Source organism: Fomitopsis serialis (genome assembly GCF_022376445.1).
Source record: "Fomitopsis serialis strain Sig1Antser10 chromosome Unknown B0H18scaffold_60, whole genome shotgun sequence".
Lineage (NCBI taxonomy): Eukaryota > Fungi > Basidiomycota > Agaricomycetes > Polyporales > Fomitopsidaceae > Fomitopsis > Fomitopsis serialis.
In genome coordinates, this window is record NW_025955020.1 from 59,476 (window position 1) to 85,151 (window position 25,676).

The 25,676-nt window shown below is 56.6% G+C and overlaps 11 protein-coding genes across 11 annotated transcripts; 4 read left to right on the forward strand and 7 right to left on the reverse strand.

Annotated features, from left to right (window-relative positions):
- The first annotated feature begins 1,209 nt into the window (after positions 1–1,209).
- Positions 1,210–2,053, forward strand: B0H18DRAFT_1020910 (uncharacterized protein). The gene is made up of 4 exons (XM_048029508.1): positions 1,210–1,544; positions 1,607–1,688; positions 1,739–1,797; positions 1,858–2,053. Exons 1-4 carry the CDS (start codon positions 1,419–1,421, stop codon positions 1,924–1,926), a joined length of 336 nt encoding a protein of 111 aa, XP_047890787.1. The 5' UTR covers positions 1,210–1,418; the 3' UTR covers positions 1,927–2,053.
- B0H18DRAFT_1020916 (cytochrome P450) lies at positions 2,054–4,338 on the reverse strand. The gene is made up of 5 exons (XM_048029509.1): positions 3,650–4,338; positions 3,482–3,595; positions 3,343–3,417; positions 2,299–3,282; positions 2,054–2,244 (listed from the first exon to the last, which is right to left on the reverse strand). The coding sequence occupies exons 1-5, from the start codon at positions 3,970–3,972 to the stop codon at positions 2,181–2,183; spliced, it is 1,560 nt and encodes a 519-aa protein (XP_047890788.1). The 5' UTR covers positions 3,973–4,338; the 3' UTR covers positions 2,054–2,180.
- A 1,676-nt stretch (positions 4,339–6,014) lies between these two features.
- B0H18DRAFT_559626 (uncharacterized protein) lies at positions 6,015–6,663 on the reverse strand. The gene is made up of 4 exons (XM_048038602.1): positions 6,534–6,663; positions 6,362–6,466; positions 6,244–6,306; positions 6,015–6,178 (listed from the first exon to the last, which is right to left on the reverse strand). Exons 1-4 carry the CDS (start codon positions 6,573–6,575, stop codon positions 6,125–6,127), a joined length of 264 nt encoding a protein of 87 aa, XP_047890789.1. The 5' UTR covers positions 6,576–6,663; the 3' UTR covers positions 6,015–6,124.
- A 1,034-nt stretch (positions 6,664–7,697) lies between these two features.
- B0H18DRAFT_1121378 (pseudouridine synthase) lies at positions 7,698–10,009 on the reverse strand (the record flags this gene model as incomplete). The annotated part of the gene is made up of 11 exons (XM_048034324.1): positions 7,698–8,249; positions 8,321–8,662; positions 8,716–8,795; positions 8,847–8,867; positions 8,917–8,980; positions 9,037–9,115; positions 9,170–9,311; positions 9,375–9,456; positions 9,512–9,617; positions 9,679–9,764; positions 9,827–10,009. 11 exons carry the CDS (start codon positions 10,007–10,009, stop codon positions 7,698–7,700), a joined length of 1,737 nt encoding a protein of 578 aa, XP_047890790.1.
- A 409-nt stretch (positions 10,010–10,418) lies between these two features.
- Positions 10,419–11,704, reverse strand: B0H18DRAFT_1020939 (ATP11 protein-domain-containing protein). Its single transcript, XM_048029510.1, has 3 exons — positions 11,507–11,704; positions 11,268–11,457; positions 10,419–11,212 (listed from the first exon to the last, which is right to left on the reverse strand). Exons 1-3 carry the CDS (start codon positions 11,674–11,676, stop codon positions 10,511–10,513), a joined length of 1,062 nt encoding a protein of 353 aa, XP_047890791.1. The 5' UTR covers positions 11,677–11,704; the 3' UTR covers positions 10,419–10,510.
- A 23-nt stretch (positions 11,705–11,727) lies between these two features.
- On the forward strand, positions 11,728–14,666 carry B0H18DRAFT_559882 (uncharacterized protein). The gene is made up of 9 exons (XM_048038603.1): positions 11,728–12,065; positions 12,124–12,698; positions 12,751–12,874; positions 12,924–13,016; positions 13,071–13,126; positions 13,176–13,920; positions 13,979–14,088; positions 14,144–14,259; positions 14,320–14,666. The coding sequence occupies exons 1-9, from the start codon at positions 11,900–11,902 to the stop codon at positions 14,471–14,473; spliced, it is 2,139 nt and encodes a 712-aa protein (XP_047890792.1). The 5' UTR covers positions 11,728–11,899; the 3' UTR covers positions 14,474–14,666.
- A 43-nt stretch (positions 14,667–14,709) lies between these two features.
- B0H18DRAFT_1020952 (HSP20-like chaperone) lies at positions 14,710–15,828 on the reverse strand (the record flags this gene model as incomplete). Its single annotated transcript, XM_048029511.1, has 4 exons — positions 14,710–15,426; positions 15,483–15,552; positions 15,606–15,706; positions 15,790–15,828. Coding segments are annotated over 4 exons (621 nt in total), but the record flags the coding sequence as incomplete, so codon positions are not given.
- Positions 15,829–15,939: 111 nt separating this feature from the next.
- Positions 15,940–17,341, forward strand: B0H18DRAFT_1020958 (uncharacterized protein). Its single transcript, XM_048029512.1, has 3 exons — positions 15,940–16,142; positions 16,198–16,302; positions 16,363–17,341. Exons 1-3 carry the CDS (start codon positions 16,138–16,140, stop codon positions 17,099–17,101), a joined length of 849 nt encoding a protein of 282 aa, XP_047890794.1. The 5' UTR covers positions 15,940–16,137; the 3' UTR covers positions 17,102–17,341.
- Positions 17,342–17,423: 82 nt separating this feature from the next.
- B0H18DRAFT_1020960 (uncharacterized protein) lies at positions 17,424–20,233 on the reverse strand. The gene is made up of 6 exons (XM_048029513.1): positions 19,986–20,233; positions 19,577–19,900; positions 19,250–19,553; positions 18,490–19,211; positions 18,199–18,463; positions 17,424–18,148 (listed from the first exon to the last, which is right to left on the reverse strand). The coding sequence occupies exons 1-6, from the start codon at positions 20,016–20,018 to the stop codon at positions 17,649–17,651; spliced, it is 2,148 nt and encodes a 715-aa protein (XP_047890795.1). The 5' UTR covers positions 20,019–20,233; the 3' UTR covers positions 17,424–17,648.
- A 65-nt stretch (positions 20,234–20,298) lies between these two features.
- On the reverse strand, positions 20,299–22,002 carry B0H18DRAFT_935948 (uncharacterized protein). Its single transcript, XM_048041793.1, has 4 exons — positions 21,755–22,002; positions 21,611–21,700; positions 20,967–21,542; positions 20,299–20,914 (listed from the first exon to the last, which is right to left on the reverse strand). Exons 1-4 carry the CDS (start codon positions 21,887–21,889, stop codon positions 20,426–20,428), a joined length of 1,290 nt encoding a protein of 429 aa, XP_047890796.1. The 5' UTR covers positions 21,890–22,002; the 3' UTR covers positions 20,299–20,425.
- Positions 22,003–23,219: 1,217 nt separating this feature from the next.
- On the forward strand, positions 23,220–24,149 carry B0H18DRAFT_559957 (uncharacterized protein). Its single transcript, XM_048038605.1, has 6 exons — positions 23,220–23,342; positions 23,456–23,517; positions 23,574–23,671; positions 23,726–23,823; positions 23,879–24,073; positions 24,124–24,149. Exons 1-5 carry the CDS (start codon positions 23,335–23,337, stop codon positions 23,916–23,918), a joined length of 306 nt encoding a protein of 101 aa, XP_047890797.1. The 5' UTR covers positions 23,220–23,334; the 3' UTR covers positions 23,919–24,073; positions 24,124–24,149.
- Positions 24,150–25,676: the final 1,527 nt, after the last annotated feature.

A 25,676-nucleotide genomic window follows, 5' to 3' on the forward strand; every position in this document is an offset into this window, starting at 1 on the left:
CACGCAACGAGAGGCCGACACGACCGCTGGCCTAACCGGATGGGCCAAGACGGCAGAGGGCGACGACGGAGTGAGCGAGGGGGGGCGAAGACCGAGACGGCATGGGTGAGAGCAACTGGCGAGTATAGAAAGTCATCAGGCATCCCCGTCAAATAGATGTGATGAACGGAGACGATGGGCCGGACAGCCATATCCCGACAAGGCCACATCCCGGTATTCAGTATCCGTCCTGGGACCTGCCCAAGGGAGCGGTAAGACCACTATGCGTGGGCACGAAGACAGTGCAGGATGAACGGATTTGTCCGTTGCTAAGGTTGTCCAATGGGATGGCCTTGAGATGCGTCTATCAAGCTGTGCTGACGAAACAGTCATCAGCACTCGAGACTGCGATTGCGATGGGCCGATGGCGAAGCCTATCCGAGAGAACTTTGTTCGCAGGTGTATCCCTCACGAGGACAGCACGAGACGGTCTGAGTGGGAGTGTGGTCTGGAGGAGCCCCGCATTGTCTGTAACTGCATGTATCCCAGTAGGCGGGTCATGCGGTACCGCGCTCTTCGCGTTTGAAGTCTGGACGCTGCACGTCCAGCACGCTTCACCGCGACAGGTGAAGCGTAAGGATTAGGCAGTTCGACATTGACCAACTGTCAACGCGTCTCGAACAATCTGACAACGCATCTATCTTGCGGTGTATGATAGTACTTGAGTGTGTGGTGGCTGGTAGTTGAGGCGAGCAGTTACTGACCGCCTTCATACTGACCGGATTTTGGAGGTCGGAACATTGACACTCCACACAGTTCAGTGGTGCAAACTATCGATATAATATCATATATCAGCATCTGATGCAAAGTTCGCCCTGAGACTCACGAGGCTTGTCGCAACTTACGTTTGTGCACATTCCCACTGCCTCTAGCAGCGAGAAGTAAAGCGGGAGCAGTACAGAAGGCGGTATCACAAAAGAGTCAAGCCAGCTCGCATCCCCGTTTGCTAGCCGAACACGAAGAGGGGGGAGTATGATGGCGACTGGCAAATGAGAGTGTTGCATTGGCGGAACTTGAAGGGACTTGGACATTGGGCGCGCACGGTCCACGTAAACTGTAAATGAGTACATGGTCTCCCGAGTCTCGCAGGTACCGGTCCCGCAAGTCCCCGAAGCAGGCAGGAACGCGGTTCCCACCCACGTCCGAATGCGACTAGCGCGGCGCCCTCAAGTGACATCACCCTCTGATCACCCTCCCTGCCCGCCACCTGCGCCCGCGCATGCTCCCACCCGCCTACGTCATGGCCCGCCACCACCGACTACTTCAGCGCATCCTCCAGCCAGCTTGAACACACGCATCCCCATCTCTTTCTCCCTGAACCAGCATTCATAATATCACCTTCACTCAACACTTCACGACCTCCACGAACGACGACCACCATGTCCATGCTCCGCACCGCACTCGCATCCACCGCCCCCGCCGTCCGCGCCGGCACGCGCGCGTTCCGCGTCTCGCCCGTCGCGGGCAAGTCTGCGACGGAGAAAGTGAAGGAGGTTGCAAGCGACGTGCGTGCTCACTCCCAGGGTCAGCGCGTATAGATTGACTCACGTTGCGCATGCGCTCCCAGGTCAACATCAAGGTCGGGCGCTCGCTCGCATCCGCGATCGAGAAGGGCGAAGAGGCAACAGAAGCCACGAAGGAGACATTGAGTACGTCGAGCGCGCGGACCGGGCTGAACAGTCACTGACGGCGGGAGTAGCTCCGGCAGCGCAGAAAGCGAAGGAGGCAGCAGGTCAAGCAAGTCAGAAGGCGAACCAGGTGAGCAGACGCACTGTGCTTCCTGCCGTGCACCATCCTGACGCATATATGCTGCAAAAGACCTCCGCAGGCGTGAAGGAGGGCACACAAGACTTCAAAGAAGACGTCAAGAAGCAGGCACGCAAGTAGGCCTCCGCGTCGCTCCTGCACATCACCAGCATCGTGAGACCGCACCGGGGATAATGTCTGTACCTCACATCCTGTAGCATATCCACATTGTACTTGAATGCATTAACTTCATGTCGATCATTACACCATTTGGCGACTGCTGCTAAACGTAGGGTAGGGGTATTGGCCATGACCCTATGCGGAACCACAAAACGAAGGGAATTGCTAAATAAGAAGAATGTAAGTATGACAACCATCCGCGAGAGTCTCTAGTCTCAATGATGACGAGGCGAGAGTTTTAGGAGGCAACCATCCTGGGGGAACAGGGTCGCGATGATCCTGAGCGAAGAGAGGTCAGTCTTCGTCACGGGTGACATGACAATCACTACTCACTGGACTTTGTCGCTCTTCTCAGTGAGGACATGCTCGAAGTCCATGAGAACAGCGGCATCCGCGAGGACGATACCCATGTTCATCATAGCGTACTCAAGCCCAATGCACTTGTGCGGGCCGCTCCCGAATACGAGGTAATTCCGCGGGTTCTGGTTCGCGCTGCTGTTGGGGTCAAGCCAGCGCTCGGGCAGGAACTGGTCGGGCTCAGGGAACACCTCGGGGTCGTGGAGCGAGTTGTAGAACGATGGGATGAGCATGCTGTTCGCGGGGACGGTGTAGTCGGCCGAGATCGGGAACGCCTTCGTCGTCTTGTACGGCACCATCGTCACGGGCGGCTTCACGCGCAGGCTCTCCCTCACGACCGCACGGAGGTACGGCATGTTCTCGATCATCTCGAGCGTGATCGGCTTCTCGTAGTTGCCCTGACGCACGCGCTCCTGCTCCTCGCGCACTTTCGCGAGCACCTCCGGGTGGTCCGCCAGGTGCTGGAAGCCGTAGATCAGGCCGCTGCTCATGGCATCCTGGCTCGCGAACAGGAAGGAGAACACGACCATCGCCATCTCGAGGTTGCTGAAGTCGCGGCGGCCCTTGTACTCCGGGTCCGCGAGGTCGAGCACCCACTGGTCGATCATGCACTGCGGTTCGGCGCCGGCCGCCATGGCCTTCTTGCTCTCCGCGGCCGCGTACTCGAGCCAGCGCAGCGCGATCTTGCGGGCCTGGATCGCGCGGTAGACCTTGGTGCCGGGGATCGCGAGCGGGAAGTTGACGAGCTCGAGCGCGACGGTGATCATCCAGTACTTCTCTGCGATCTCCCTCGCGGCGTGGTCGGGGATGTGGGGGCCGCAGAAGACGCGGAGCGAGGTCTCCATGTTGAGGTCGCGCGCGGGCATCATGATCGGCTTGGGCGAGGGGTCCGCGGCGGCCTCCTCGAGCCATTGCTTGAAGTACTTGCGCGTGATCGAGTCCTGGATCCCCACGTACACGCTGGATAAAGCGGGGTCAGTTGCACGCTACTTGGCGGCTTCGATGCGGCGCATGACGCACCCCAGAGCCTTGCGCGTGAACAGGCCGTTCAGCACCCTCCGGTACTCGACGTGCACCTTTCCGGTAAGGAAGACCCTGGAGGGGAGGAAGGCGGTGATAAGTGAGATAGCATGTCATCGCGTGCGTCACTGCCGCGTACCAGTTATCCGGCCGCAGGATCTGCTTCGCGGAGTGGACGAGGCAGGGCTCGGCATGGGTGGGCGAGTTGAGGATCTTCCGCGAGAACTCGTTGGTCGAGGCCATGACAATGAAGCTACACGAATTAAGCTTTAGGCGTACGCGGATAAGACGGCGATTGCGGGCCTACATGTTGAACACGCTGAGCGCGCTGAGGGCACCGGAGTTCCACTGCTTCATGTATCCTTCCATGGTGGGCTTCAGGGAATCCGCGAACTTGCCAATGACGGGGATTGTCCAGCGATCACCGGGCAGGTGGCGCTTCTTGTAGCGGTAAACCGACTGCTCGAGAGCGAGTAGTGTCAGGACGACGGCCGCGGTGGTGTAAAGCCATGTCACAGCCTCGGACGACGAAGACAGGAAGGGGACGGTGGGGGTGCGGTGGGATGGGCCGCCGGTGTAGGACGGCATGGCCGCCTTCATCGACTCGTGGTCCTTGAAGAGGGACGCCATGGCTGCTGTCGTCGTCGTCGGGCGGTGAACAGGGGAGACCAAAGCGAACAGACGACGTCTCGTAAGTACTCGAGTCCGGTTCTGCGCAACCAACGGCGTCGCCAGCAATTCGGGAAGGTAGAAATGTTCGTTGCGCGCCCTCCCATTGGCTCCCCAGAAATCATTCGATACGGCGAATATCGTCCAAGCGCCGCAGCCTCCGCCGGTCCGCACGTCCAGCCCGGCCGAGTCGGCCTCCTCGCCGCCCAATCCTCCACCTCGCCCCGCCCCGCCCCGCCTCCATCCCGCCGTCGTCTCCGGGCCACAACTACCGCAGCACCTAGCGTACGGATGTGTATAGAAAATCACAAAAAAATCAAATCACGCAACACGCAGACTGCACGGCCATCAAATCAATAATCCGGGGCTGGACTGTCGGTCCTCGGGATTCCATAAGCCGCATGACGAGATGTCCGGAGTGTGCGGACAGCAGATCGCAACCGCCTTGCCTGCGTTGTACACCAGCTGTACAATCGCAACTTGAACATGGGAATTGTAAGGTAAAAATAGGGAGCTTCATTGACGATGCAGTAGACGTGTGAGTGGTCGAAGGGCGCAACCACGACCGTGTGGGATTCGAAGCGGCTGCCGCTTCCTGCAAATGGTCTTTACGGACTGACGTTGTGCAGCTGCGCAGTGTTGCTATGTGCGCCGTCTCATCCAGAACGGAGATGACCTGCGAGTTGCGAGGACGAGCAGCTTGCAGCTCGATGGAGAACTCCATGTTGTGTCCGTCTGTGTGTATTGCATATCCTCATGGGGACGTATGCCTATCACTGAAGTACTGACCAGTGGCAGCAACTCCGCAGGGATAGACAGGCTTGCGACAAGCGTTGGTCGTCGCCATCCAGTCCACGCGGTGCTACAGCATGGGGGAATCCTTGAAATGCTGTCGCGTCCACATATCGTTCTACCCCCGCCGAGATAGGATATGCAGGTGGGATTGGCCCGGGTAGCTCGTACAGGTATGTTCATCTGCGCCGTGCGGCCCTGCGCCGTTGGACCCCTTTCGAACGTCGAGGGTGGTGCTCTGAACCAGTCGATCGAAGGTACTGTATGCGTACTATGCGTAAGCCACAGCTTGCCTCCGCGCCCATGAAGGCGGTATCGCGTGCGTATGGACACATGCAAACCATATCGACGCAGGCAAGGAGGCCCGAGCAAGAACGCGACTGGTTAGGCCTTGGGTGGGATCAGACTCGCGTACGCGCAGATTGTGCGCCCCCTGTGTTCGTCGGGCAATATTGTGCATAACTTGGGTGGCTACGCAGGCCGTCATCTCCAAATTTGCACGATGCAGTGGCCGAAACCTGGTACGCATCAAATGCCAGTGACTCAGCGGCGTTCCCCAAGGACGAATTCTATGAAGATGTACGAATCAGCCCGAAATCAGCCCCTTGGCCATGAATAACATTGTCGTCAGTGAATCCTTCCCCTTTGATAGACCCTGTATACGACATCTTTGACGGGGGAGCATGGTAGTCAGTGGTGCTACTTTGACTCTGGCAACGGGTGGTCAACAGATGTAGATGCGAGCGTAGAAGCTTAAGACTTGTGCGCACATTGATATGTCTAGGACTAGATCCGAGTGTCTTCCTAACAGTTGTCAAGTCGAGTAATGCTGTTCGTGGCACGTTGATGCGTTGGTGGTCCTGGTGAGCGTGAACTTGTTTACATATGAGAATCTCCGAAGAGAACGGTAGGTGGTGGCCTTAGGATGATCAGTCGTGTTGGTCTGAGCGTGGCCCGACGCGTCGCTGCGACAAACTAGGAAGGTGGTGTAGTTCGCGCCGCTCGCCTGTCTATCACACACCATGATGGACAACTCGTAATGTATGCATAGTTACAGTAGTACTCAGTGTCCTAGTGTCCGTGCATTGTTTGAACCCGCAGTATCCGGAACTCCATCGTACTGTACGTAAATGAAGACAACAGTACTAGACATCGATATTTTTATTACTTACAGTGGCACACAGCCTAAGCACTCAACTGTTTGTCCAGGCAGTCCAGCTTCAAGCTCACCGGCACCATCCGGCACAGATATCGTAATCGAGGAAGAATTAAGAATATAGTAGGGGTATCAATAAACTGGGTATCTTGATAGTCGCGGCCTTCACCGCCTTGATGTCCCATTGACAGATGAGCTCCTTGCAGAATCGGTAATGTTCTGGGTGGACGGCCGCTAGGAGACGTCAAACTCAAGCTGCACCGGATAATTCGAGTATGACTCACTCTTCTCGGATGTTTCGGAGGGCTAGTGTGAGGTTTGTCAAGCGATCTTTCCGGCTCTATTGGCTGGAGGAACGATCATCAGTCGAGGGCTGGAGCGGTAGTGATGCTGAACACTTACCAGCTGGATGACATGCTCGACTAACGTGCTGGGGTACTCTATGGAGGTCGCCATCACCCTTTGGCGACCTGGAGGAGGATTTGAAGGTGGGGGTGGGGTGTTATCCTGTGTTTAATGAACAACGTATCATGCATGAGTTCGGATAACATCTGAGAGGATTTCTGGACTTTACCTTCGACTTTGTCAATGATTTCAATAACGAAGCCCCACGCATAATATCAAGCACGGTTACACTGTTACAGGTGGTAACGCAGGACGTAGCTAGTAGCACGACGCACGCCGCAGTGACATGGGCGGTCTTATATGAACTGCAGAAACGCCCCTGAGTCACCTCACCGCTCTAGCCGACCTACCGTCATCCGCGGCGCATCCTGAACGCCCGATGATGTGTCTACATAAGCACCGCGAGTGTCCAGAGACACCTGGCCAAAACTTTCGTCAGCGTGCCTTGAACACAGCGAAGATCTGGTATTCGATGCTTCCATATAGGTCGTCTAGTTCCACCCCTTGCATAAGCATGATGCTGAATCGACGGGTTCGTCGCGCCAACTTGTCGGAGCTTGTCTGCTTCTCGGCCTATGTTTCCGTATAGGCTTCCGTACGAGGTTGAATCCCGATCACTCTGGGGGCCGCCTTGAAGTCGCTTGGCTTCCCCGCCATGCCCAGAGTTCGCGCGACGCAGGTATTCATCCTCGCCTCGCCGCGAAAGACGTGAGGTGACCAACGCTCCGAGGAGACTCGGGGCAGACATGTCCTGCCCATCCGAAGCGGATGGCCGAAAACACCAGCTGCTAATTTTACCGGTCCGCAGCGATTGACCGACATTCAGTCGTGCACGATCATGTGCGTGCGCAAAGAATGCGATTGGTCAGGAATATATGCAGCTGCGTGGCCTATACGTAGCCTGATCGCTACCCATCCTGAACGACGCACCTGAAGAGGAACATGGAACGGCGCTTGGACGCAGCGCATTGGTCAGTCCACCTCGTGATGCTTACTGGTGCTGAGCAGCACGAGAGGTATACTTGCTTCAGGTGACGAGAAACGATCAGCGAGAGGACGGCACTTGAATAAGCAGAAGGGCCGCGCAATGTTCCTGGGTCTTCTCTACCCAATCGTCGTTCGAAATGGGATGCCCCGTGATCGTGCCTTGGCATCTGAAGTTTAAACTGTCGCGTACAGAGAGATCTTGTACAACAAAGGTCTACAGCCTTGGGAGAGTTGCGTACGAATCTGTCCGACTACACGTCAGTTGCGCTTCACTCGTAAAGGCTCACCGCTCATTCGCTAAGAGCACTCACAGAAAAGGTTCGAGCAGCGTAGTCGCCCGTGATAATCACGACCTATCCCAAGTCCACCCTTTCGCCGCCCATTCTGGCATTTCGGTCTCGAACGAACCCAAGCTAGTGGTATACCGCAAGGCATGCAAGAAGATGTACAGACGCTCCGGTTTTGGATCAGGGTGCAGCGGCAAGTAACATTCTGGGCAATATGAAGCTGCATCGACTTCGGCAGGCGCCTCTGCAGTCGGCGCGGGTACCGAGTCCGACAAAGAAGTAGGCAGCAGGGCGGGCGAGTCTGCTGGTGGACACAATACTGGTGACGGCGGTGGGATGCGGAAAGACTCGAGCTTCGCAAGCGCTTCTTCCACCGTCAGCTGAGGCGGCTGCTCCTCCACCTGAGGGGCCTCGTTGTCAGCAGCATCAGTGCTGTCATCCTTACCGCTCGGTGCATCCGCACTGTCCTCGTTGGAGATAGGCGTCTGCGCCGGCCCGCCTCTTTTCCGCCTGTTCTGCGGCGGCAAGGGCACATTGGCGCCGTAGGGCGATAGAGCACCCTTGGCACGGAAGACGACGTCCCGCCAGCGACTCCAATCTTCGTCTTCGTCCTTCAGAAGCACAGTAGAGAAGGGCGGATGAGTCAACATATGTCTAACATGCTCAGCGCAATGATTGGTACCTTCATATTGCGAAGCCTCGTGATGATTCCAACCATATCGGCGGACAGCGGGACGGGCGAACCCATTCCGATATCGTGACCGGTCTCGCGGGGCAGAAGCTTGGGAGTAGACGTCGGTGCATCAGAAGCCCCGCTGGTACTTTCGACTCCGTGGCCTTCGTCTTGCTCAGCAGTGGTACTTGAGTTGTCAGATGAGGAAGGACGGGTTTGCTGGGCAGAGAGGTTTTTTGTTAGGAGCTCTGGATTATCGGCGGCAGAAAAGCCAGACTCCTTCGGAGGGGCAGGAGCGGCACGCTCCTCACTAGGTGTCATATCGACACCTCCCTTGCCTAGTTGCTCGCCCTACGTCCAGGTTTGTCAACGATTTGTACCGTAAGGTCTCCCTGACAACCTACCCAAATTTTGGTCTCCGAGTATACGGGATCATTAGCGACAGGAAACCCAAGGTACTGAAGATGCACCCGTATTTGGTGGGCTGATGCATGAGTTAGCTCTTAGTACGGGCTAGCAGTAGTTTAGTACGAACAGCGACCTGTCAGTGGACGACCTGGTATACGAAGATGAGTGTACGTTGACTGTTGGTGGGTACTACTTACAATGCACGACGCTTGTGTCAGTGTTTGCGTCATAATGGAGACGTCTGAATATCGTTTTTGCTGGCTATTCATGGCTAGATGATGAACAAATAATTGACTAGGAAACGACATTTATCTGACCTTGCCCTCGGGATGAACGACGTTCAAGCCCATCTGCCTATCGATTGTGAGTAGTGGCTCGCCGCAAGTGACCTCGTTTCTAGAAAAGGCACATGAATGGGTATACACCAAAGCTAGCCAGACGGCAGCTCACTCTGGGAATTGACCTCTGCAGCGTGCTATGTATTCCTTCTGAACCTTGCCATCCGTGAACTCTTGTGTCAAGGTTTTTGCTAGTGACGCATTGAGAGGAATGATCATCATCCCAGAAGTGAGTCGGTCCAGCCTGTTGATTGCTACATAAACGGTGACGTGAAGATCAACAAACAGCACTGCGTTCAAAAAATCATTGTACATACTGTAAACTTTCTTCATGCCGAAGTCGTTTTTAAGGATCTCAGCCAAGCTGTTGCGCATATACCGCCCAGCCGCATGGACCGGCTACAAAGGGCTAGGGTCAGTGTGTTGGCGGGCCCAGAGTCATGATCAAGCTCACTATTGATCCAGGCTTGTCGATGATGATGAACCCGCGCTCTTCGTCGCGATGCACAATACGGACGGGCGTCGACGTGACCGGTGGCTCATGCCGATGCACTACATTCCTATACGTGGACGGTGGTCATGTCAGGGCAAAGTACGTTCGCGCACTCCTCTACAACGCACTCTATGCGGTCTCCATTTCTGATAATCGTTCCAGGCTTCGCTATCTTGCCATTGATCGTGGTGACTCCGGATTCTAGGGCGTATCTCTGACCTTGTCAGAAGACTGATCAAATGAACGAGCAGTAGACGAATTGGAACGCTTGCGTACATAGTATTCCATAGAGCGATCACGAAACTCGGTCGATACCATCTCTAGGAGCTCTCGACCCAACCAGCGGCCCTTCGCCATCGTAGTAAATGGGTACCAGTAAGGCGGTATTTTCTTCAAGCCTGGCCTTTCCGCACGGTGCTGCGTGGTCGCGTCATTACTGATGAGCGGCTCGGACGCCATGGTGGTTAGGAGGAAGCGTGCAAGGACGTGGCGGAAAAGCTCGTCGTCCGGAAGCGTAATGAGGGGATAGTGTACCCTGGAAGGCCGGGTAGACCGTCTCAGAAGCCAGGACGAAGATTGACGAATGTGGTGGGAATCCACTTTGCCCGCAAGTCTGCTCCGTCGTCACAACGAAAAGAGGGTCTTGCAGACCGTGTGTGTAGAACGGATTGAGAACAAGTGCGATGAGTCCGCGAAGAACTGAGGTGAAGTCGGACGGTCGTCGATCGAGATCACCGGCTTTCCCAATATGGAAGCAATATGCTACTGAACGCCATGTTGTGAGCGCCCGCCCCTTCATTTGCCACACGTTTCTCTATCGCTCAGTTCTTAGCTCTGAGCGAAACCACGACATCCACACGAGATACTGTTTATGTGCCATCACTGTTGCGAGCAGCCTGCTCAAGCAGTCATGCTACATCTTCGAGGAGAGGGACCTCAAGTATACTCTACTTGTGTGCGTCACAAAGGAAAATCTACGTGGTCCAAAAGCTCCTCCCACTTGAACTCCGCTGGGGTCTCGTGGAATGCCTGTAATAGCTTCGTTCGCGCGTCCCCTCCACCGGGCCACAAGTAAAACTTCTGAACCGAGAGACCAAGCATATGGGCATCCTCTTGGCCCAGCATGTAACGCCCGTCGTCGGCACCGTTACCCACAGATGCGCCGGAGGAAGAAGGCGTGATCTCGCCCCGCATGAGGACAATGCCGTGGGAGTGGGCCAAGTCAGTATAGTGCGTGAGAACCAGGTATGGCGTGGCAAAGGTCTGGCGAAGCTTGTACTCTTGCAAGGGTGTGAAGAGGACGGTGCTCGTCTGCGAATTGGACGAGGGCTTCGGAGGAGCGAAAGGGTTTGGATTCGCCAAGGGTTCCGGTGGCACCCCGTGGAATCCCCATTCCATGAAGTAGAACTCGTACGCGGACTTGTCCGAGGCCGGCACTTCGGTCTCGGGCTTGGGTCGTCGTATGGGCACGACAAAGCTGGAGTATTTTGAGGCGACATCGATCATCCTGTTGTATTTCGCAACAGGTATGCAGGCGGAGACGAAGCCTCTACCCGTACCTCCGGAACGTGAAGAATGATATACATTCCACAGGTCCGAAATATGTTGCGCATTCACCGGGCCCTTCAGAAGTTTGTCAAGCTTGATGATGCTGTCTAGAGGCTAAAGTGCAAGTCGTCGTGAACATTGTGATTGTTGTGAGATTTTTGGGGCAGACCTTGATGGGCGAGCTGTCCCTACGACCAGGAGAGGGAGCAGCAGATGATGATGACACAGATGTCGAAGTACCTGCAGCGCCAGCAAGTTTTGGCTGCTGTCGCTGTGCCTCTAGAGCCAAACTTTGCTTCCGCCTCTCCTTCTCCTGTTCCTTGCGCTCGTTCAGGAGTTCCTCTACCGATTTACCATGCCTGCGGTATCATGAACAAGAGCACTACAAACTGAAGCGGGTTACCGTACTCTTCCGCACGCTTCTGTAGCTTTTCGCTGTATTTTGTCCCGTAGTCAACACCACGCGTAGCCTCGCTATTGAGCTGTCGCACGAGAAGCGAAGTCCCACTGACATTGCATCTTGGGAGTGGTCGCCTGAGCGCGGATGAGGCGAGCGCGGCGCGACAGGAAGACAGCATGGTCGTTGGGCAGAGGCGCAGAGGACGCCCGTCAGTGTCACGTCCGGCGTGGAGGACCGTTAGGCGACCACGTGACTGCGTGCAGGGATACGGCCGAAGCGGCGACTCCGAGGGTTGGTGACTTCAACGCTACTTACCGACCTCCATCCCCGGTGCGGTCTTCTCTCCTGGCCAGCGAGCAGCAGCTCGCTCGGTCTCCTGAATCCGGCGTACCCCACCCAACATGGCTTCCTCGAGCAGAGCGCACGAAAAGAAACGCGAACGACCAGCGCCGGTGGATACCGCCCCCACATCGGTCTCGACCACCAGTAAGCTAGACGTGGTATCCAGAGCAATCATGGCACCGTTCACACATAGGAAGCATGACTCGACCAAGGTGCTCGCAGACCGTACGTGTCCATCCCACGTCTCCTTGTCCGTACGCGTGCAGACGGCCTTCACCTGCAGTGGCCCCCGTCATCATGACCCCTCGCATGATCAACGCTGCGACCGTGTCCGGGAAGCCACGCGCATCCGTCGGAGGGTCGAGTGCACGCATGGACTTTGCGACGCTCGGGCGTGCGCCCATGCAGCTTACGCTCGGCAGGCGGCGGGTCACCTCGCGCGACCTGGCGATTGTCGAAGCCGCGGAGGAGCTCCTGAACGAAGAGGTCCCGGAGCCGGATGGCGTCGCGCAGAATGTCAGTCTGTTGCGAGGGTTCAACGCGACAATACCTAGCGCAGACAAGAGTCGGGCGCGGCGGAGACAGACACGTAATGTGGAGACTCCACGGCTGGGCCTCAAGAGGCTAGGGATGAGTGCGCGAGGCTTGTTAGGCGACGAGGAGGATCATGAAGGAGAAAGTGTGGCCAGTGAGGAGGACATGGTGATGATCGGGAACACGGTGGGACGCGGGCGTAAAAGTAAAGCAAGACGGAGAGGCAGGGAAAGTCTGAGTGCAGGGAAGACGTTCGGGAGAGATGAGTTGGTACGACAAACGCAGGAGATCGAGCGTGACAAGGAGAACATTCACGTCCGAAGAGTAAGTATCCAACCCTAGCGTCCTTGCATCCTTGCTGAATTCACCCTTGCAGGCACTCGTGAACAGCGAAATTGCGGAGATAACCCACAAGATCGAGACACTGGACGCGATGCGGGCAAAGCTGGAGCAGGACTTGCTAAGGCTACAAGAAGACGAGCTTGAGCTTGATGATGAACGTGAGTTGGCTCGTTGTATCTGTCCTTTGTTGTACTCAGACATGCGCAGTCGAGGGCGTGAGGGAGAGACTTGAGCTCGAGACAAGTCGCACTCGCGGAGTTCATGCAGATCATGTAGTGCAGAGTTCACGCAGACGGAAAGGTGCGAGGCAGTCCGAGTTCCGACTCTGCACATTCAGTCTGACATCCCCTGTAGGTCTCACCTTCCTACCCTCAGAACATGACGAGCTGCCACCAGGGGTGGCATTCATGGTTGGTCGCATATTCCACACCCAAATTCATGCCACTCACGTCATTGCAGACGCTCGAGAGCCACACAACGCCAATCACCGCTCTAGACTTCTCGGAACCGTACGGCACGCTAGTGACCGCATCGCAAGAGGACTCGCAGCCGCGCGTCTGGGACTTGCTCACGGGCGAGGAAATCGGGCGGCTGCGCGGGCACCAGGGCACGGTGAAGTGCATGCAAGTCGAGGACCAAGTCTGCCTGACGGGCAGCGAGGACGGGACGGTGCGGGTGTGGGACCTGCGGCGCGTCGACGAGGACGAGGACTGGGAGGGCGAGACATTCAGCCTAAGCGACGTCGCGGAGGAGGACGAGAGCCATGACGGCGCTGAGTCCCATACGAACGGTGTCCGGTCGGTCTCGAGCAAGCCATCGAGCGTGGCGGAGCGCGAGGGACCATGCATCCGGTTGCTGGAGGGCCATACCAAGACCGTGTCTGCACTGTACTTCGAGGATGAGTGCCTTGTCACTGGTGCGTCTGACAAGACGATGCGGCAGTGGGATCTGAACACGGGCCAATGCGTCATGACCATGGACATCCTCTGGGCGATCTCGCACCCGCCTGTGACGACGCCCGGGAGTGCAATTCCCAGCCACTTGTTCGCTGGGGCAGCTGCAGCTGCAGGGACGTTCGCTGTGCCGACACCTCCGTACGCGGATGGGAGCTGGGATATGTACCAGGACTTCGTCGGCGCCGTGCAGTTCTGGGGCTACGCGCTTGTGAGCGGGAGTGGGGATGGGGCGGTTCGTATGTGGGACAGTGAGTGGCCTATGGCTATAGCAATCCCGCAGGCCCAGACTGACGATTGATGGCGTAGTGCGGACTGGCCAGCCTCACCGCACGCTCCTAGGCCATACGGGACCGGTTACGTGCCTGCAGTTCGACGAGCTGCATGTAGTCAGCGGTAGCTTAGACAAGTCCGTTCGCGTAAGCACGTCCCCTCGACTGCGCGTCCGCCAGATACTGACTCTCGGACACGCAGATATGGGACTGCGTACCGGAGGTATCTTCGAGACGCTCAAGTACGATCATGCTGTCACCGCGCTGCAGTTCGACACGCGCAAGATCGTGGCCGCCGCGGGCGAGAACGGCGTCAAGGTGCGCACCTCTGCACGCCCTCTGTGCGATGACCCTCGTCCGACTGACTGCACGCTCTAGATTTATAACCGCACGAGCATGCAACACTCCTCGCTCAACACGAACGGCCACACAAAACCGGTCGAGCGGTTGCGCTACATGGACCGGTACCTCGTCTCCGGCGCGCGCGACAGCACCGTCAAGGTCTGGGCTCTATGACACGTCTTGGCCGTGAATGTCTTCATGCAGATACGATAGCGGTAGATTCATGACATGCAATACGGACCCCCCAGATTTAATTGCTTTATCAAGTGTAGCATACATACAGCGTATTTCTCGGTCGTCCATGCAATAGAACGTTATATAGGCCCTGGGAAGGCTCTGATATCCTAGCTTCCGCGGTGTGACATGAGTCGAGCGGGTTACACATGGTTGTGGTATATAGGACATGGCCGTTCAGATCGAATGCTAGCGGTCTTATCTATACGTCGTCATCCTATCGTTGAATTCAGGACGGCCGACAGTCAAGCACGACTAAATCAACATTGGTTCACCTAACGTACATCGCTGCTGGCTGCAAGATAGGTTCGTGCACTGCGTTCTGACGTTACTGTCTACTACATGGTCCATGTCCAGATCATGACTTGGCAGGCTCAGCTCCTCCAATGGCGGCGGGCCGTCGTCGTCAGAGTCGTCGTCCTCTGCGCCTGCGCCAGAGGAGCCCTCGCCGAGGTCGCCCAAGTCCCCTGCGCCGCCGCCACCCATGCTCTTCATCATCTAGTGAGACGGACTAGTCAGCAGATGAGCACACGAACAAGCCGGCGAAAGACGTACCTGCTCGAAGTCGATACCGCCCATGCCGCCCATACCGCCCATACCACCCATTCCTGGCATGCCACCCATACCACCCATGCCACCCATTCCTGGCATACCACCATGCCCCATACCGCCCATACCGCCCATACCTGGCATCCCTGGCATACCGCCCATGCCACCCATGTCGGGCTCCTCTTCCACCGCAGGCGCCTCGCCGTCCTGCTCGTCCTCGTCGACCCACTTGCTGAAGTCAGTCTTGATGAACTGCGTCTTGATTTTCTCCTTCATGAGGCGCGGCCAGAACTCTGCCTTTTTCTCCTTCTTGCGGAGGACGGCCGCGATGTGGCGGCTCGTGAGGGTCTTCACGGACTCCTGCACGATGTGGGGGTGAGCGGGCTGATCACGGTGGATCGTGATGGACGACGCACTTCGGGGACAATCTCTGAGAAGAGGTCGAGCTTGAACTCGTAGTCTTTCTCCTCAATGCCCTTCGCCGCACTGATTTTGAAAATCAGTCGTGGCTCGGAAAAAGTGTATTCAGCAAGACGCACTTTCCCGCCTTGGCCTTGAATGATATTGATGTTGGAGTGAGGTCGTATGTCAGGGTGTCCGGCTGGATGTCGGGGAGGTTTATCGTGAGGTAGAGGACGTTCTGGAGACGCGTCGGGACGCGTCGATGGCCGATCGCGCCGGTCAGACATTTGGCCGTAAATAAGAGGGCGTGATGAGACTCACCTTCTTTTCGTCGACCTCCGAGCTGCGCTGCGCCCATAGCACTTCGGATGGATAGCCATTTTGTCGTGGACGTGTGATAGAGGGTGTTGTGTGTGCAAACGAGGGGTCTAATAAACGCACGCTGGGACGGAAAGATCCCGAAGTCTGAAGAACGCGTCTGCACCACTGCCCGGCGTCTACCGTCCTCCCCACGACGCGCGGCAGGAGCATCACGTGCGCTTCAGCTTCAGGGCAGGTGCGCTGTGTCTGCGGCGCGGGTGCGGTACGTACGATCGCACAGTGGTACAGTGCCGTTGTTGCCACCGCCGCCGTCCTCACCCCCCGTCGTGACGCCTCTAGCCCTCAGTGATGCGGTGAGTCATGCATACGATCTCCAAATGTTCGATCTGATACTCATCACCACCTCAGGTGCACCCGCTGGTATCTACCACTCGTGCTCTTGCCATTTCCCATAGCGTCACCATATTTCCTCTGGCTATTCATCTTCTCCACCACACTTCATGCGCGTCCATGGTGAGTAATGTGCCCTGCGCCTCTCTTCACCCAGGCTGACCGTGACCGATTTCGCCCCAGCTTCTACTGTATCGTCCTGCTCTCCGCGCTCTTCATGACATCATGTTACTGGCCCCCCGTTCCGCTCGAGAGCAGTCTGGCTGTTCCCTGGGCAGATAACATCACCACCTACGCAGACGCGCTCGCCTCACTCATGCCAGAGCTCCCAGAAGACTTGAAGCCAGCCGATGTACCCATGCTAGATCGCTGCTGGTGTGACTTCTCCGGCCCCGGCTTCTTCGAGCAGCTCAACGTGACGGACTGGGAGAGGCAGAGTGTCCTGCGGTTGAAGGATAGGCTGGAGCTTCAGGTGAAGGCGCGAGAGGCCGAGAGGCCACCTGAACCAGAACCGGAGCCAGAGGAAGTGCCTTCCACAGTAGCCGACGACCCCACCAAAACCCCGAGCGAAGGCACACCAGGCAACTCGACCGACGGGGTCGCTGATGGGGCCATGCGTTCCAAGCTCTCCGGAATTTGGAACAAAGTGGTCGCCTGGCCCTTCCCTCGAAAACCACAGCCCAGCGAGGTACCACCGGCTGAGGATCCGACGATCTTTATCAGGCCGACGCCTTCGAGCAGATGGCGCTGGTCCCGGAAGGACGACTACACGCCGCGCGTGCGGAGGCCAATACCCATCATCACGACCCACACGACGACAATTGAGCCCACACAGTCACTCCTCCGGAAGAAGTACGACTTGCGCCCGTACGGCTTCGCCGTTGTCCTCGACTTCGGTTGGGAGAAGAGCGATTCATCATGATCTCTTGACCCCCTCCCTTGTCTGTCGGGCGTTAGGCTCTGACCGGCATGTTCACGCGCACTGTAGGACTAGACACGAAAAGTATTGTATCTGTATAATGCATGCTGCGAGTGGTGGGGCAGCTCGGACGAGCCGTGTGCTGTATGTGCATACGGCTTCTGCGACCTTCCTCTCTATCTTGCTTTCCTTCGCTGCCCACTGTCCCGAGTTGCCGGGGACGATTCCTAGCTCTTGTTTTCTGCTTGCGCTGCAGTGGCGTCTCTCAATCCATGACAACGGACAGCGATCCGCGAAGCGGGTGCGACAACACGGCCGTGAATCGGACGGAACTCACGACCTCAGGCCTCATCGATCATCTCCCAGGCTCCAGCTAAGAGCTTCAGGCACTACGAGATGTACATACAGCCGTACGCCACACGCGAACTGCAAGGTTTGGTGAACAATGCTGCATTCGCGACCGTACTATAATGCTCCCTTCAGAGACGTCAAAACAAATGGTGCTCGGCTCGGGTATTCGGGCACAGATAATCGAAGTACAGTGCTGGGCCTACCTCCCAGCGCAATATATGGGCAAGGGGTCACCCATCCATATCAGCTTTTTGGACTTGACCGCCGCGGACGGCGTCCCCGACAAGTCCACCCTCGGCAGCGGCAACAGACTGGGAACGAAGGGGGCGGAGGACCCGATCGTCTGCGGCCCCGCAGGGACGTCTTTCCAGTACTCGTCATCGTCACTGTCGTCCCGTGGTGTGACGGGCCTGTCTGGTTCGGTTGAAGGCAGGTCCCTAGCGGTATTGATGCGCACTCGCACGTCGGCGTCGCTGCTGGGCCAGAAGAGACCTTGGCTCTGTGTGGTGGGCACGAAGGATAGACGGCGGCCTGCCGGTGGGGGTGGCGGCGGGAGGGTGGTAGACGAGGCCCGCGTGAGGCGCTCTGGGGGCTGGTTCGACGTGAGCTGGAGCGCGCGCGCACGCATCTGTGTGCGGTTGCGCTCGTACTCTTCCTCTTCGTCCGTGGGGATCTCGTTGCCGTCCTGGTCGAGCCGCGCTGAAGATTGAATGAGACAGATATAGGACATAGTCCAAAAGTGCACGCACCCCATCCCCGCCTGCGACGCCGCGCGCTACCCAAGTTCGTCGGTGCAACCTCTACTCTCCCGGAGACAGGCGCAGCAGCCCTCTGGCCCCCTCGGTCTCGCGGCGCTCTCCCTCCCTCAAAGACAGTCATATTCTCTGAGAATGGATAAGCACTAGTGCTCTGTGCCGCCCTCGTCGGCCAGATGGACCTGCTCGTCCGCCTCGGTTCTGGCTCGCGCGCGGGCGGCGTCCGGCTGGGCATGAGCCAGCTGAATGGATCCTCATCCTCGAGTCATTAGAACTCGTCATAACCTCTCGCGACGACATTGCGCGCAGCGTCTCGAAGCTTGAGCCGGGCCCGGGCGTCATGGCATTGATATTCTCCATAGCGTCCGCGAACCGAGCTTCTAACGCCGCCAGGCTTTCCGAGGTGCTGTCGTCGGGTGGGACACTCGGAAACGGGATGCCCCTTGCCTCGTCGCGAGTGCTCGTCGACGCGTCCTGGCGTGCGGAGATCGTTGCGAGGAGACGCCATTGCCTCTCGCGTTGCCTCTCCATCTCTGCGTCCAACTGGGCGATCCGCTCGTTGAAGGTTGGCTGCCTCTCCGACTCGCTTTGAATTGGCTGTGAAAACCCTTGAAAGATGCTCGCAGAGGTGCCCGGTGTATTAGTGCTGGTGGTGGTGGGTAGGGAGGTTGCCGCGCTAGACAGGAGCGCTGGATTTGGGGAGAACCATGACGAGGTGATTGGGCTGGGGAAGTCGATCGAAGCGGTTCGCTCAGTTGGTCTCTGTCCCACTGCTGGTATTTCAGAATCTAATGGTACGCCCAAAGCGCGGGCTTCCTGCACGAGGCTGTTGATACTTGAGTTTTGCTGGCTGATCCAATGGGCATCTGGTTCTCGCGCGTCCGGGGACTCCAGCGAATGGATCCGGTCCCATACGTGAGGGATGTCGCGTCGCAAGTCGTCCATGGCGCTGTCCAACAAAATGCTCGGCTCTGAGCTATCCGGCTGCGAAGCCGCAGCTCGGGCTGCTACGCGCCTACCAAGTGTAGTGGAGAGTCCGTTGAACTGCTACCCTCCCTCTGCGGACGCAGGTGGCTCCTGGGCACAGGACGGTGTTGTGGCAGACGCAACTGGCTCGCCGAGTTCTCAGACCGTGGACCGAAGCGAAGAGGAGCCGTGCTGGTCAAAGTAGACGTGCGGCGGGCTTGTGGTTGTGTGGGCGTGTCTCCAACGGCAGTACGCGGGCCCGCCTGATCGAGTGCTGCACGTCCCTCGCGTAAGGTGGTGAGCACGCTTTCGGGCCTCTGCGCCTCCAGCTGCGCGCGCAAATCCTCAATGAGAGTAATCGTCTCGGATATCGTGCGACGGCGCTCCGGTCCGGGTCGGACAGAACAATAGCATTGTGGTCGGGGCCCATGGACGCGTCCGCGGTCTGCGTACCTTCCGCACTCGCCGACGAACCATTTCTCCTGGCAGCTATGTGGTCACGCAGGATGCGGATCCTGGAGAAAGTCTCTTCCAAGGCCGAGGTTGCACGCAGAAGACTCGCCTGCGAGCTGGCCAAATTCCGGTAAGCGGCGGAGGATACGTCGTTTTCGTCTGCATCGGTAGGCCCGCTTTCACTGTGGCGGTTTGTAGACGAGGTGGGCGTTGTGGCTGAGGACCCGGAGGCGGTCGTGGTATCGAGGCGTGAGAGACGCGAACCCGTAGGACCGCGCTGATGGAGACAGTCATGGGAAGGCGGAGGTGCAAAACACTGGTATTAGAATCACTTCGAGGGCAACCACGGCTACTCATCTAACCGTTGGTGAGGGCTCCGAACGATGCGCTGACATCGATATCACGGGTGGCTTTCTTGCGACGAATATACTCTTGGGATTCGATCAGTGCAACACTTCCTGGCGATGTGTGGCTCTTTGACCAAAGGATGCTGTGAAACGAGAACGAACGATGTAAACAGGAAAGTGCTATGCGGCGGAGACTGAGTTGACAATGAATGGGAAGGATGCAAAGTTGGAAGTGGTCCGGGACCGTGACGGTAGTGGCCACAGGCCAAGCGAGTGGCAGCCACTGGTAGTTTAGCCGGTGGCGGGTATACTCATCCAATGGTGAGCGGTTCAATTCAACAAACTCTGACAAGTCTCACCATCAGCATGTCAAACGTCGACCATTTGGCACAACAAAAACAGAGTCCCCAATAATGCATTGACCAGCGAAAACAGCGTGCAAACTGGAGAATGCCTTATTCACTCTCATCATCATCATCATCCTCGCTGTACTCCTCTGCCTCATCATCAATAAACCCGTTTAGCTTCGGGCCATCCTCATCTTCCTCGTCGTCCTCATCCTCATCGTCCTCGCCATCCTCCGAATCCTCGTCGTCTTCTGCGTCTTCGTCGTCTTCGTCCTCATCGTCTCCACCGAGCTCGACGTCCTCCACACTTCCACTGTCGTCGCCACTCTCGACCTCAACGTCCATCTGATCGTCCTGTTGCTGTCCCTCTTCACCCTCACTTTCACCCTCTACATACTTTGTAGCCGGTCGTCTCCGCCGGTGCTTCCCGGCTCGTTTGGGCCCCGGTAATGTAGTGGGGCCAGCGGATGAGCGCATCTCGATTTGTGAGATGACCATGTCTAACCGCCCACTTAGCGCCAAGAGGCTCTCGTGCAGGGTCAATCGCATTGTAAGGGTAGCGTGCAGTCCCGACAAACGAGCCACCAAATCTGGCATCTGCGATGCAATAATGTCAGGGCAAAGCCAGCACAACGCGTACCGGACATACCGTCATCAGGTGTCCACTGTGCGCTGCGAGAACTGCCTTTATCCAGTTGATCATAGCATTTCCCCTTTGCGAGCTCGCACCTCCTCCTCGGCCTTTCATGGTCGCACCCCTGCTACCGCGCCCTAACCGTTCCACACACGCAGTGACCAACGGCACCGCGAGCTGCGGTGGAAGCCTTCGCACGGTATTCCGTATGAGCGTCGGGTCCGAGTGGGCAAGACACGTCTCGAGCAGGCGCGCATCGGATGAGTGCAGCGCCTGGATCAGTGTGCGGGTAAGCGACGCAGCGGGTACGGCCCCGTTCGTCCCGTCGCGTCTGCGCTGTCTTGAGGACTGGGGTCCGCTCCCTGAGGCGGGCGAGTCGTCTTCGTCGCTTGACTCGGACGACCGGCCTGCGCCCTCCGTGCCGTTCACCGCTGTGAGTCGCTGGCCAAGGCTGAGTTCTGCAAGGTCGACGTCAAGGTTTCCGTCCATATTCCGCGCTTCCGCGTCGTCCATTGAGGCATCCTGGCCTAGCTCGGCACCTGTGCGCACGGCTAGAGAAGCGGACTCGTTGTATCGTTTTGTTGAGGGACCCTAGATGTGGAAAGGGGTCTGTGAGATTCAGGCTTCAAGCAGAACTCACACGCAAACTGACAACTCACTGGATCAGGTCCGGATTCATCTGCCAGTGCTGGTCCAGCGTCCTCTGCTGCACCGTCCTCGTCGGCACCTTCTGGCTCATTGGCTTTTGACTAGCGTGTGCACCTGAGATAATCGCACCTCCGGTAAATAGGGTTCGCACTCACAGCAAGTTCATAGACTGGCTGCACTCCTTTCGGGAGTTTGGCAACCGCAGGTTGTGAGATGCTAGAAGTTGCTGCAGGTCGACTCCGCGGTGGTTTGGTGCGGGGCTTCTTCGCTTTTGGGGGTGCAGAGGACATCTTTTAAGTTTGGTACTACAGCAGAGAAACTAAGCCGTAAATGTGATGAGTACAACCTGCAGTTCGGTTTGTGCGACTGCTGCCTGGGGCTTGTTGCGTAGCTGCAAAGGGCGAGTGAGAGTTCACAGAAAAATCTCAGACGCGGCTTGCCATTGGTCGGTACGCGCCTGTATCACGTGCCGGCCCGACAGATCTCTGATCGCGTCCTGGTGAGAGGAGCGCCCATCGCCCGTCCTTTGCTCCCCATACTTGCGCTCCGGCCACTAGCTTCACATTGCTATTCTTTCTGATCATTGGCACCAGCACACTGCCGGGATATATAGTACATGTACCTCGCCGATGCCCCGGACCACCCCGAGCGCGACTCGGAGCTTCACAACGGCGGCATGGCACTGGCAGGGCAGCCCGCGATCTCGGACGTGGCTTGGATGTATTGTACCCACCGTGGTACGCGAGTCTGATTTGGCGAAAAAGTCTACTTTTCTTGTGGAGAGTGTCTCTATAGACTCGGCCGTTCACGGGGGCTTTTAGGGCTAGGCGGTATGTAATCGACGCTCGCATATGCAGTGTCAGTGATATAGCTGCGACCATGATGAAGAATTTGGACAACGGTTGGTCGTTCTCAACCTGGGATCCTCGTGAGTGATCAAGCTGAGACTTCCTGTTCCGCCCAGGAACCGGTGCGATCTTCCCACTGCAGCAGTGCAGCCACAGGTCCGCAAGCTGCGCGATGCTCCTCCTATTCAGTAGTTGCGCATATCGACAGCTCTCCTCTCTCTAAAGGACCCCGGCATGGTCACGATATCGATCAAATGCATCGCGCGTTGGTCTCATGTTCATCAGGATTGCGAGAGCAGACTGCTCAAGCAGAATGATCCAAAGTTTACGGAATACCTCAGTGGTCTGCATTCCACCAGTACGTACAGACCATCAGTATACCACCCCCGGCAAGATGCCGCAGGCCGCGATGAGCGCACACACATTGTCACTGCTCATTTAAAGCTGATACACAAGGGCTAGTACTGGTGTAGTTTCCTGGCTTCCGCCCACCCTCGATCGGTCGAAATGTTGTCTGCGAGGAACCCCCCATCAACAGTTGCAGACCTAATTCCTTTCTTGGACCGAATATACGTGACGTTCGCGTACAGCACTGGCATATGGGATACGCTTCCTCACAGCTACGACGCATAGCATTCCTCAGGCATACTGCCAACTCGCCGCGAGTCGTAAGTACTAATACTGTATTACCTAGCTAAGTATGCTTCTGACTCTGTCAGTACATCGGTCAGTATTGATCATCTATGAGCACTTAGCTCTCCTCGAACAAGAGGTCGAATACATGTGGAATTGGACATTTACGGGTGTCACGGTCTTGTTCCTCGTGCACCGATACGTCCTCCTCCTGTCTGCCGTATCAGGCATAATGTCTGTCCTTGACTGGAGAGATGCCACGGTGAGTAAGATCGTTCTAACTTAGGAGGACCTTGTCTGACGTCGTGTCCCAGAGGTAATGGTTGTCCCAACTTGTCTGGCCACTCCCGAATGACTCAGAACCCTTGCCCCAAGCTATGAATGGTTATACGACTTGCAATACGCACTAACCATCATCCTCATATTTGTCATTGCATGTGCGAACAGTCTCCATCTCCATCACACACGTTGATAGCTTACGATGCATCCGCAGGGTTCTCGGCTCTTCGTGTCTATGTTGTTAGCCATCTAAACCGGTGGCCAGCGGTTATAACCCTGGCCGCAGCGGTTGTCGCTATTCCTGTTTCATTAGTAGGCTCTCACTCGACCTCGATGGGAAGTGCTGAATGCTCACAAATTGACTAGTTTGCTGACATACGATCGTCGCGAGCCTATGTCATCTTTGTCGGCTCTGTTCCGATATGTACGAAAGCGCCGACTTTCTCGGGCGCCTTGAATACTCGGTGCGTGGTTGAGCGTGCAGCATGCTCAAGTCCGATCTAACCTAGGAGGGCATAGATGTAACCCATTAATTAGTGTTGCCCTCGCTCGTGTCTGATGCTAATGACTCGTGTCTTGCAGTGATGTATGCGGTTCGGCTCAGCGCCATCTTCTCGGATCTGGTCGTGCTCTGCTGCACTTGGTCGTTTTCCGGCATCGTGCTTGACCCAAGAGAACTCAGAGGAGAATTTGTCAAGTTGATCCTACAACAAGGTGAGACAACTACTTTGTACTGCTCACAGATGCTGACATGAGTTGTAAAGGGACAACGTATTTCATGGCCGGCGTCCCAGGTGAATTCCTATTATACTGCCACGTTCACCGGGCCGTCAGTATACACACCTGCAGCCTTGCGTTGTTACTGACCCTGTCCGGATAGAATCTCTTCAATTTTGATCACACGGTTCATGCTCGAGCTTCGCGCAGTCGACAGAGCTTTCGTGTCGGATTTGTCGGACCTTCCCGGCACATGGGGGGATACCAACGATTCGACGACGTCTATCGAACTAGCTAAATTCAACTTCTCCGACGAGCGTACGTGCTCAGCAGCGGTCTAATGAGCCGACTCAGCGCATGCGCCACCAAGTTGGCAGGGCGCTCGCTCGACCGTATGACACCACCTCTTGGACGCAATTTTGGGAGAACTTACCGGGCTAGTGGAGTTGCCGGTTATCTCGCTGCCTCCGGCGGTTTTCCGCGGCAGCTAATAGTATTAGTATGGCGTGTACGAGCACTCAAATCAATCTGACTCTCACGACGATTCATTATCGGCAGGAGACTGGGCTCGCAAGTGGAGTGTCCAAGGCGTAATTTATGTCGCCGCCTCGCCACAGACATAACTGAAAAGCGTACTTCGTACTCTCCAACCCGTGGGTGATATTAGACGTGATTCTAGTATGTCTCCTTCCGAGTCTTTATCGAAAGTGGGCGTTGACGTTGAACGTGAACGTTGAGTATTTTTTGACTCTTGATGGTCGGTATGTACGCGTTTTTGTCACGTGCTACCGGACAGATCTCTGATCGCGTCTCGATGACAGGACGCGCCCGTCCCATTGACCCAAACTTAAGCTTATCCTCCGACCACTGATACATTATCATAGCCTCACATCTTCATTCACAGTCTCTCTGCCTAGTTCACTCTTTTGTCTATCATTCTCATACTGTAAAGATACTGCTTGGATATAGTGCGTGTACCTTGCCGATGCCCTGGACCGCCCCGAGCTTCATAACGACCGCGGGTCCACCATTGAGGTATGGTACGCGAATCGGCTGTGGCGGAGAACTCTACATTTGTATTGGAGAGTGGCCCTATAGATTCCGCCAGTTACCAGGCGACAAGTACTCAATCCAGCGGCAAGGCGCATGAAACGACTCTTCACTACAACATTGCATCTGTCTCGTCGCTAAGTACTTCTTTGTGCTAGCTGCTACTTAACGGTGATCGGATTCTGCTGCCTATAGCTAGTCCCCGATCTCTCGCCCATAGTCCGTGATCTTTCTGCTCTACCCTACGTTGCGCTCATCGTCTCCGTTATGCATCCCGTTCCCAGGTCAGGGAAGTCAGAGGTGACAGCGCTTTTGTTGCCTTCCGAATCGACCGTAGCGAGCGGGTGCTTTGCTATGCATGTTCGAAAGGGTTCGCGATGGACCGATGCCCATGGGACCACCCGAGAGGAATTGCAGAGGACCAGACACGAGCCGCTGGGTATCGAGAACGACGCAAGGGCTCGTAAGGAGCCATTGGGGCATGGCATCTCTAGAACCTAAGGTCGCATCAGCACCTCCCTCTACGCAGGCACAAACCTATTACAAGTCG

Bases quoted from the DNA above. Each gene is read 5' to 3' on its own strand.
- B0H18DRAFT_1020910 (XM_048029508.1), top strand. From the start codon at position 1,419: ATGTCCATGCTCCGCACCGCACTCGCATCCACCGCCCCCGCCGTCCGC. The intron at 1,545-1,606 runs GTGCGTGCTCAC...ATGCGCTCCCAG, and splicing joins TGAAGGAGGTTGCAAGCGAC to GTCAACATCAAGGTCGGGCG. The intron at 1,798-1,857 runs GTGAGCAGACGC...ATGCTGCAAAAG, and splicing joins CAAGTCAGAAGGCGAACCAG to ACCTCCGCAGGCGTGAAGGA.
- B0H18DRAFT_1020916 (XM_048029509.1), bottom strand. From the start codon at position 3,972: ATGGCGTCCCTCTTCAAGGACCACGAGTCGATGAAGGCGGCCATGCCG. The intron at 3,596-3,649 runs GTAGGCCCGCAA...TAATTCGTGTAG, and splicing joins GCGCTCAGCGTGTTCAACAT to CTTCATTGTCATGGCCTCGA. The intron at 3,283-3,342 runs GTGCGTCATGCG...CGCTTTATCCAG, and splicing joins TTCACGCGCAAGGCTCTGGG to CGTGTACGTGGGGATCCAGG.
- B0H18DRAFT_559626 (XM_048038602.1), bottom strand. From the start codon at position 6,575: ATGCGTGGGGCTTCGTTATTGAAATCATTGACAAAGTCGAAG. The intron at 6,467-6,533 runs GTAAAGTCCAGA...CATTAAACACAG, and splicing joins AATCATTGACAAAGTCGAAG to GATAACACCCCACCCCCACC. The intron at 6,179-6,243 runs GTGAGTCATACT...CCGTCCACCCAG, and splicing joins CTCCGAAACATCCGAGAAGA to AACATTACCGATTCTGCAAG.
- B0H18DRAFT_1020939 (XM_048029510.1), bottom strand. From the start codon at position 11,676: ATGCTGTCTTCCTGTCGCGCCGCGCTCGCCTCATCCGCGCTCAGGCGA. The intron at 11,458-11,506 runs GTACGGTAACCC...ATGATACCGCAG, and splicing joins CTACAGAAGCGTGCGGAAGA to GCATGGTAAATCGGTAGAGG. The intron at 11,213-11,267 runs GTCTGCCCCAAA...CTTGCACTTTAG, and splicing joins GGGACAGCTCGCCCATCAAG to CCTCTAGACAGCATCATCAA.
- B0H18DRAFT_559882 (XM_048038603.1), top strand. From the start codon at position 11,900: ATGGCTTCCTCGAGCAGAGCGCACGAAAAGAAACGCGAACGACCAGCG. The intron at 12,699-12,750 runs GTAAGTATCCAA...TCACCCTTGCAG, and splicing joins AGAACATTCACGTCCGAAGA to GCACTCGTGAACAGCGAAAT. The intron at 14,260-14,319 runs GTGCGCACCTCT...TGCACGCTCTAG, and splicing joins CGGGCGAGAACGGCGTCAAG to ATTTATAACCGCACGAGCAT.
- B0H18DRAFT_1020958 (XM_048029512.1), top strand. The intron at 16,303-16,362 runs GTGAGTAATGTG...ATTTCGCCCCAG, and splicing joins ACACTTCATGCGCGTCCATG to CTTCTACTGTATCGTCCTGC.
- B0H18DRAFT_1020960 (XM_048029513.1), bottom strand. From the start codon at position 20,018: ATGTCAGCGCATCGTTCGGAGCCCTCACCAACG. The intron at 19,901-19,985 runs GTTAGATGAGTA...TGTCTCCATCAG, and splicing joins GTTCGGAGCCCTCACCAACG to CGCGGTCCTACGGGTTCGCG. The intron at 19,212-19,249 runs GTTCAACGGACT...GTAGGCGCGTAG, and splicing joins TCCGCAGAGGGAGGGTAGCA to CAGCCCGAGCTGCGGCTTCG.
- B0H18DRAFT_935948 (XM_048041793.1), bottom strand. From the start codon at position 21,889: ATGTCCTCTGCACCCCCAAAAGCGAAGAAGCCCCGCACCAAACCACCG. The intron at 21,701-21,754 runs GTGAGTGCGAAC...TGCACACGCTAG, and splicing joins AGCCAGTCTATGAACTTGCT to TCAAAAGCCAATGAGCCAGA. The intron at 21,543-21,610 runs GTGAGTTGTCAG...TTCCACATCTAG, and splicing joins ATGAATCCGGACCTGATCCA to GGTCCCTCAACAAAACGATA.
- B0H18DRAFT_559957 (XM_048038605.1), top strand. The intron at 23,518-23,573 runs GTGCGAACAGTC...ATGCATCCGCAG, and splicing joins CCTCATATTTGTCATTGCAT to GGTTCTCGGCTCTTCGTGTC. The intron at 23,824-23,878 runs GTGCGTGGTTGA...AGGAGGGCATAG, and splicing joins TCGGGCGCCTTGAATACTCG to ATGTAACCCATTAATTAGTG.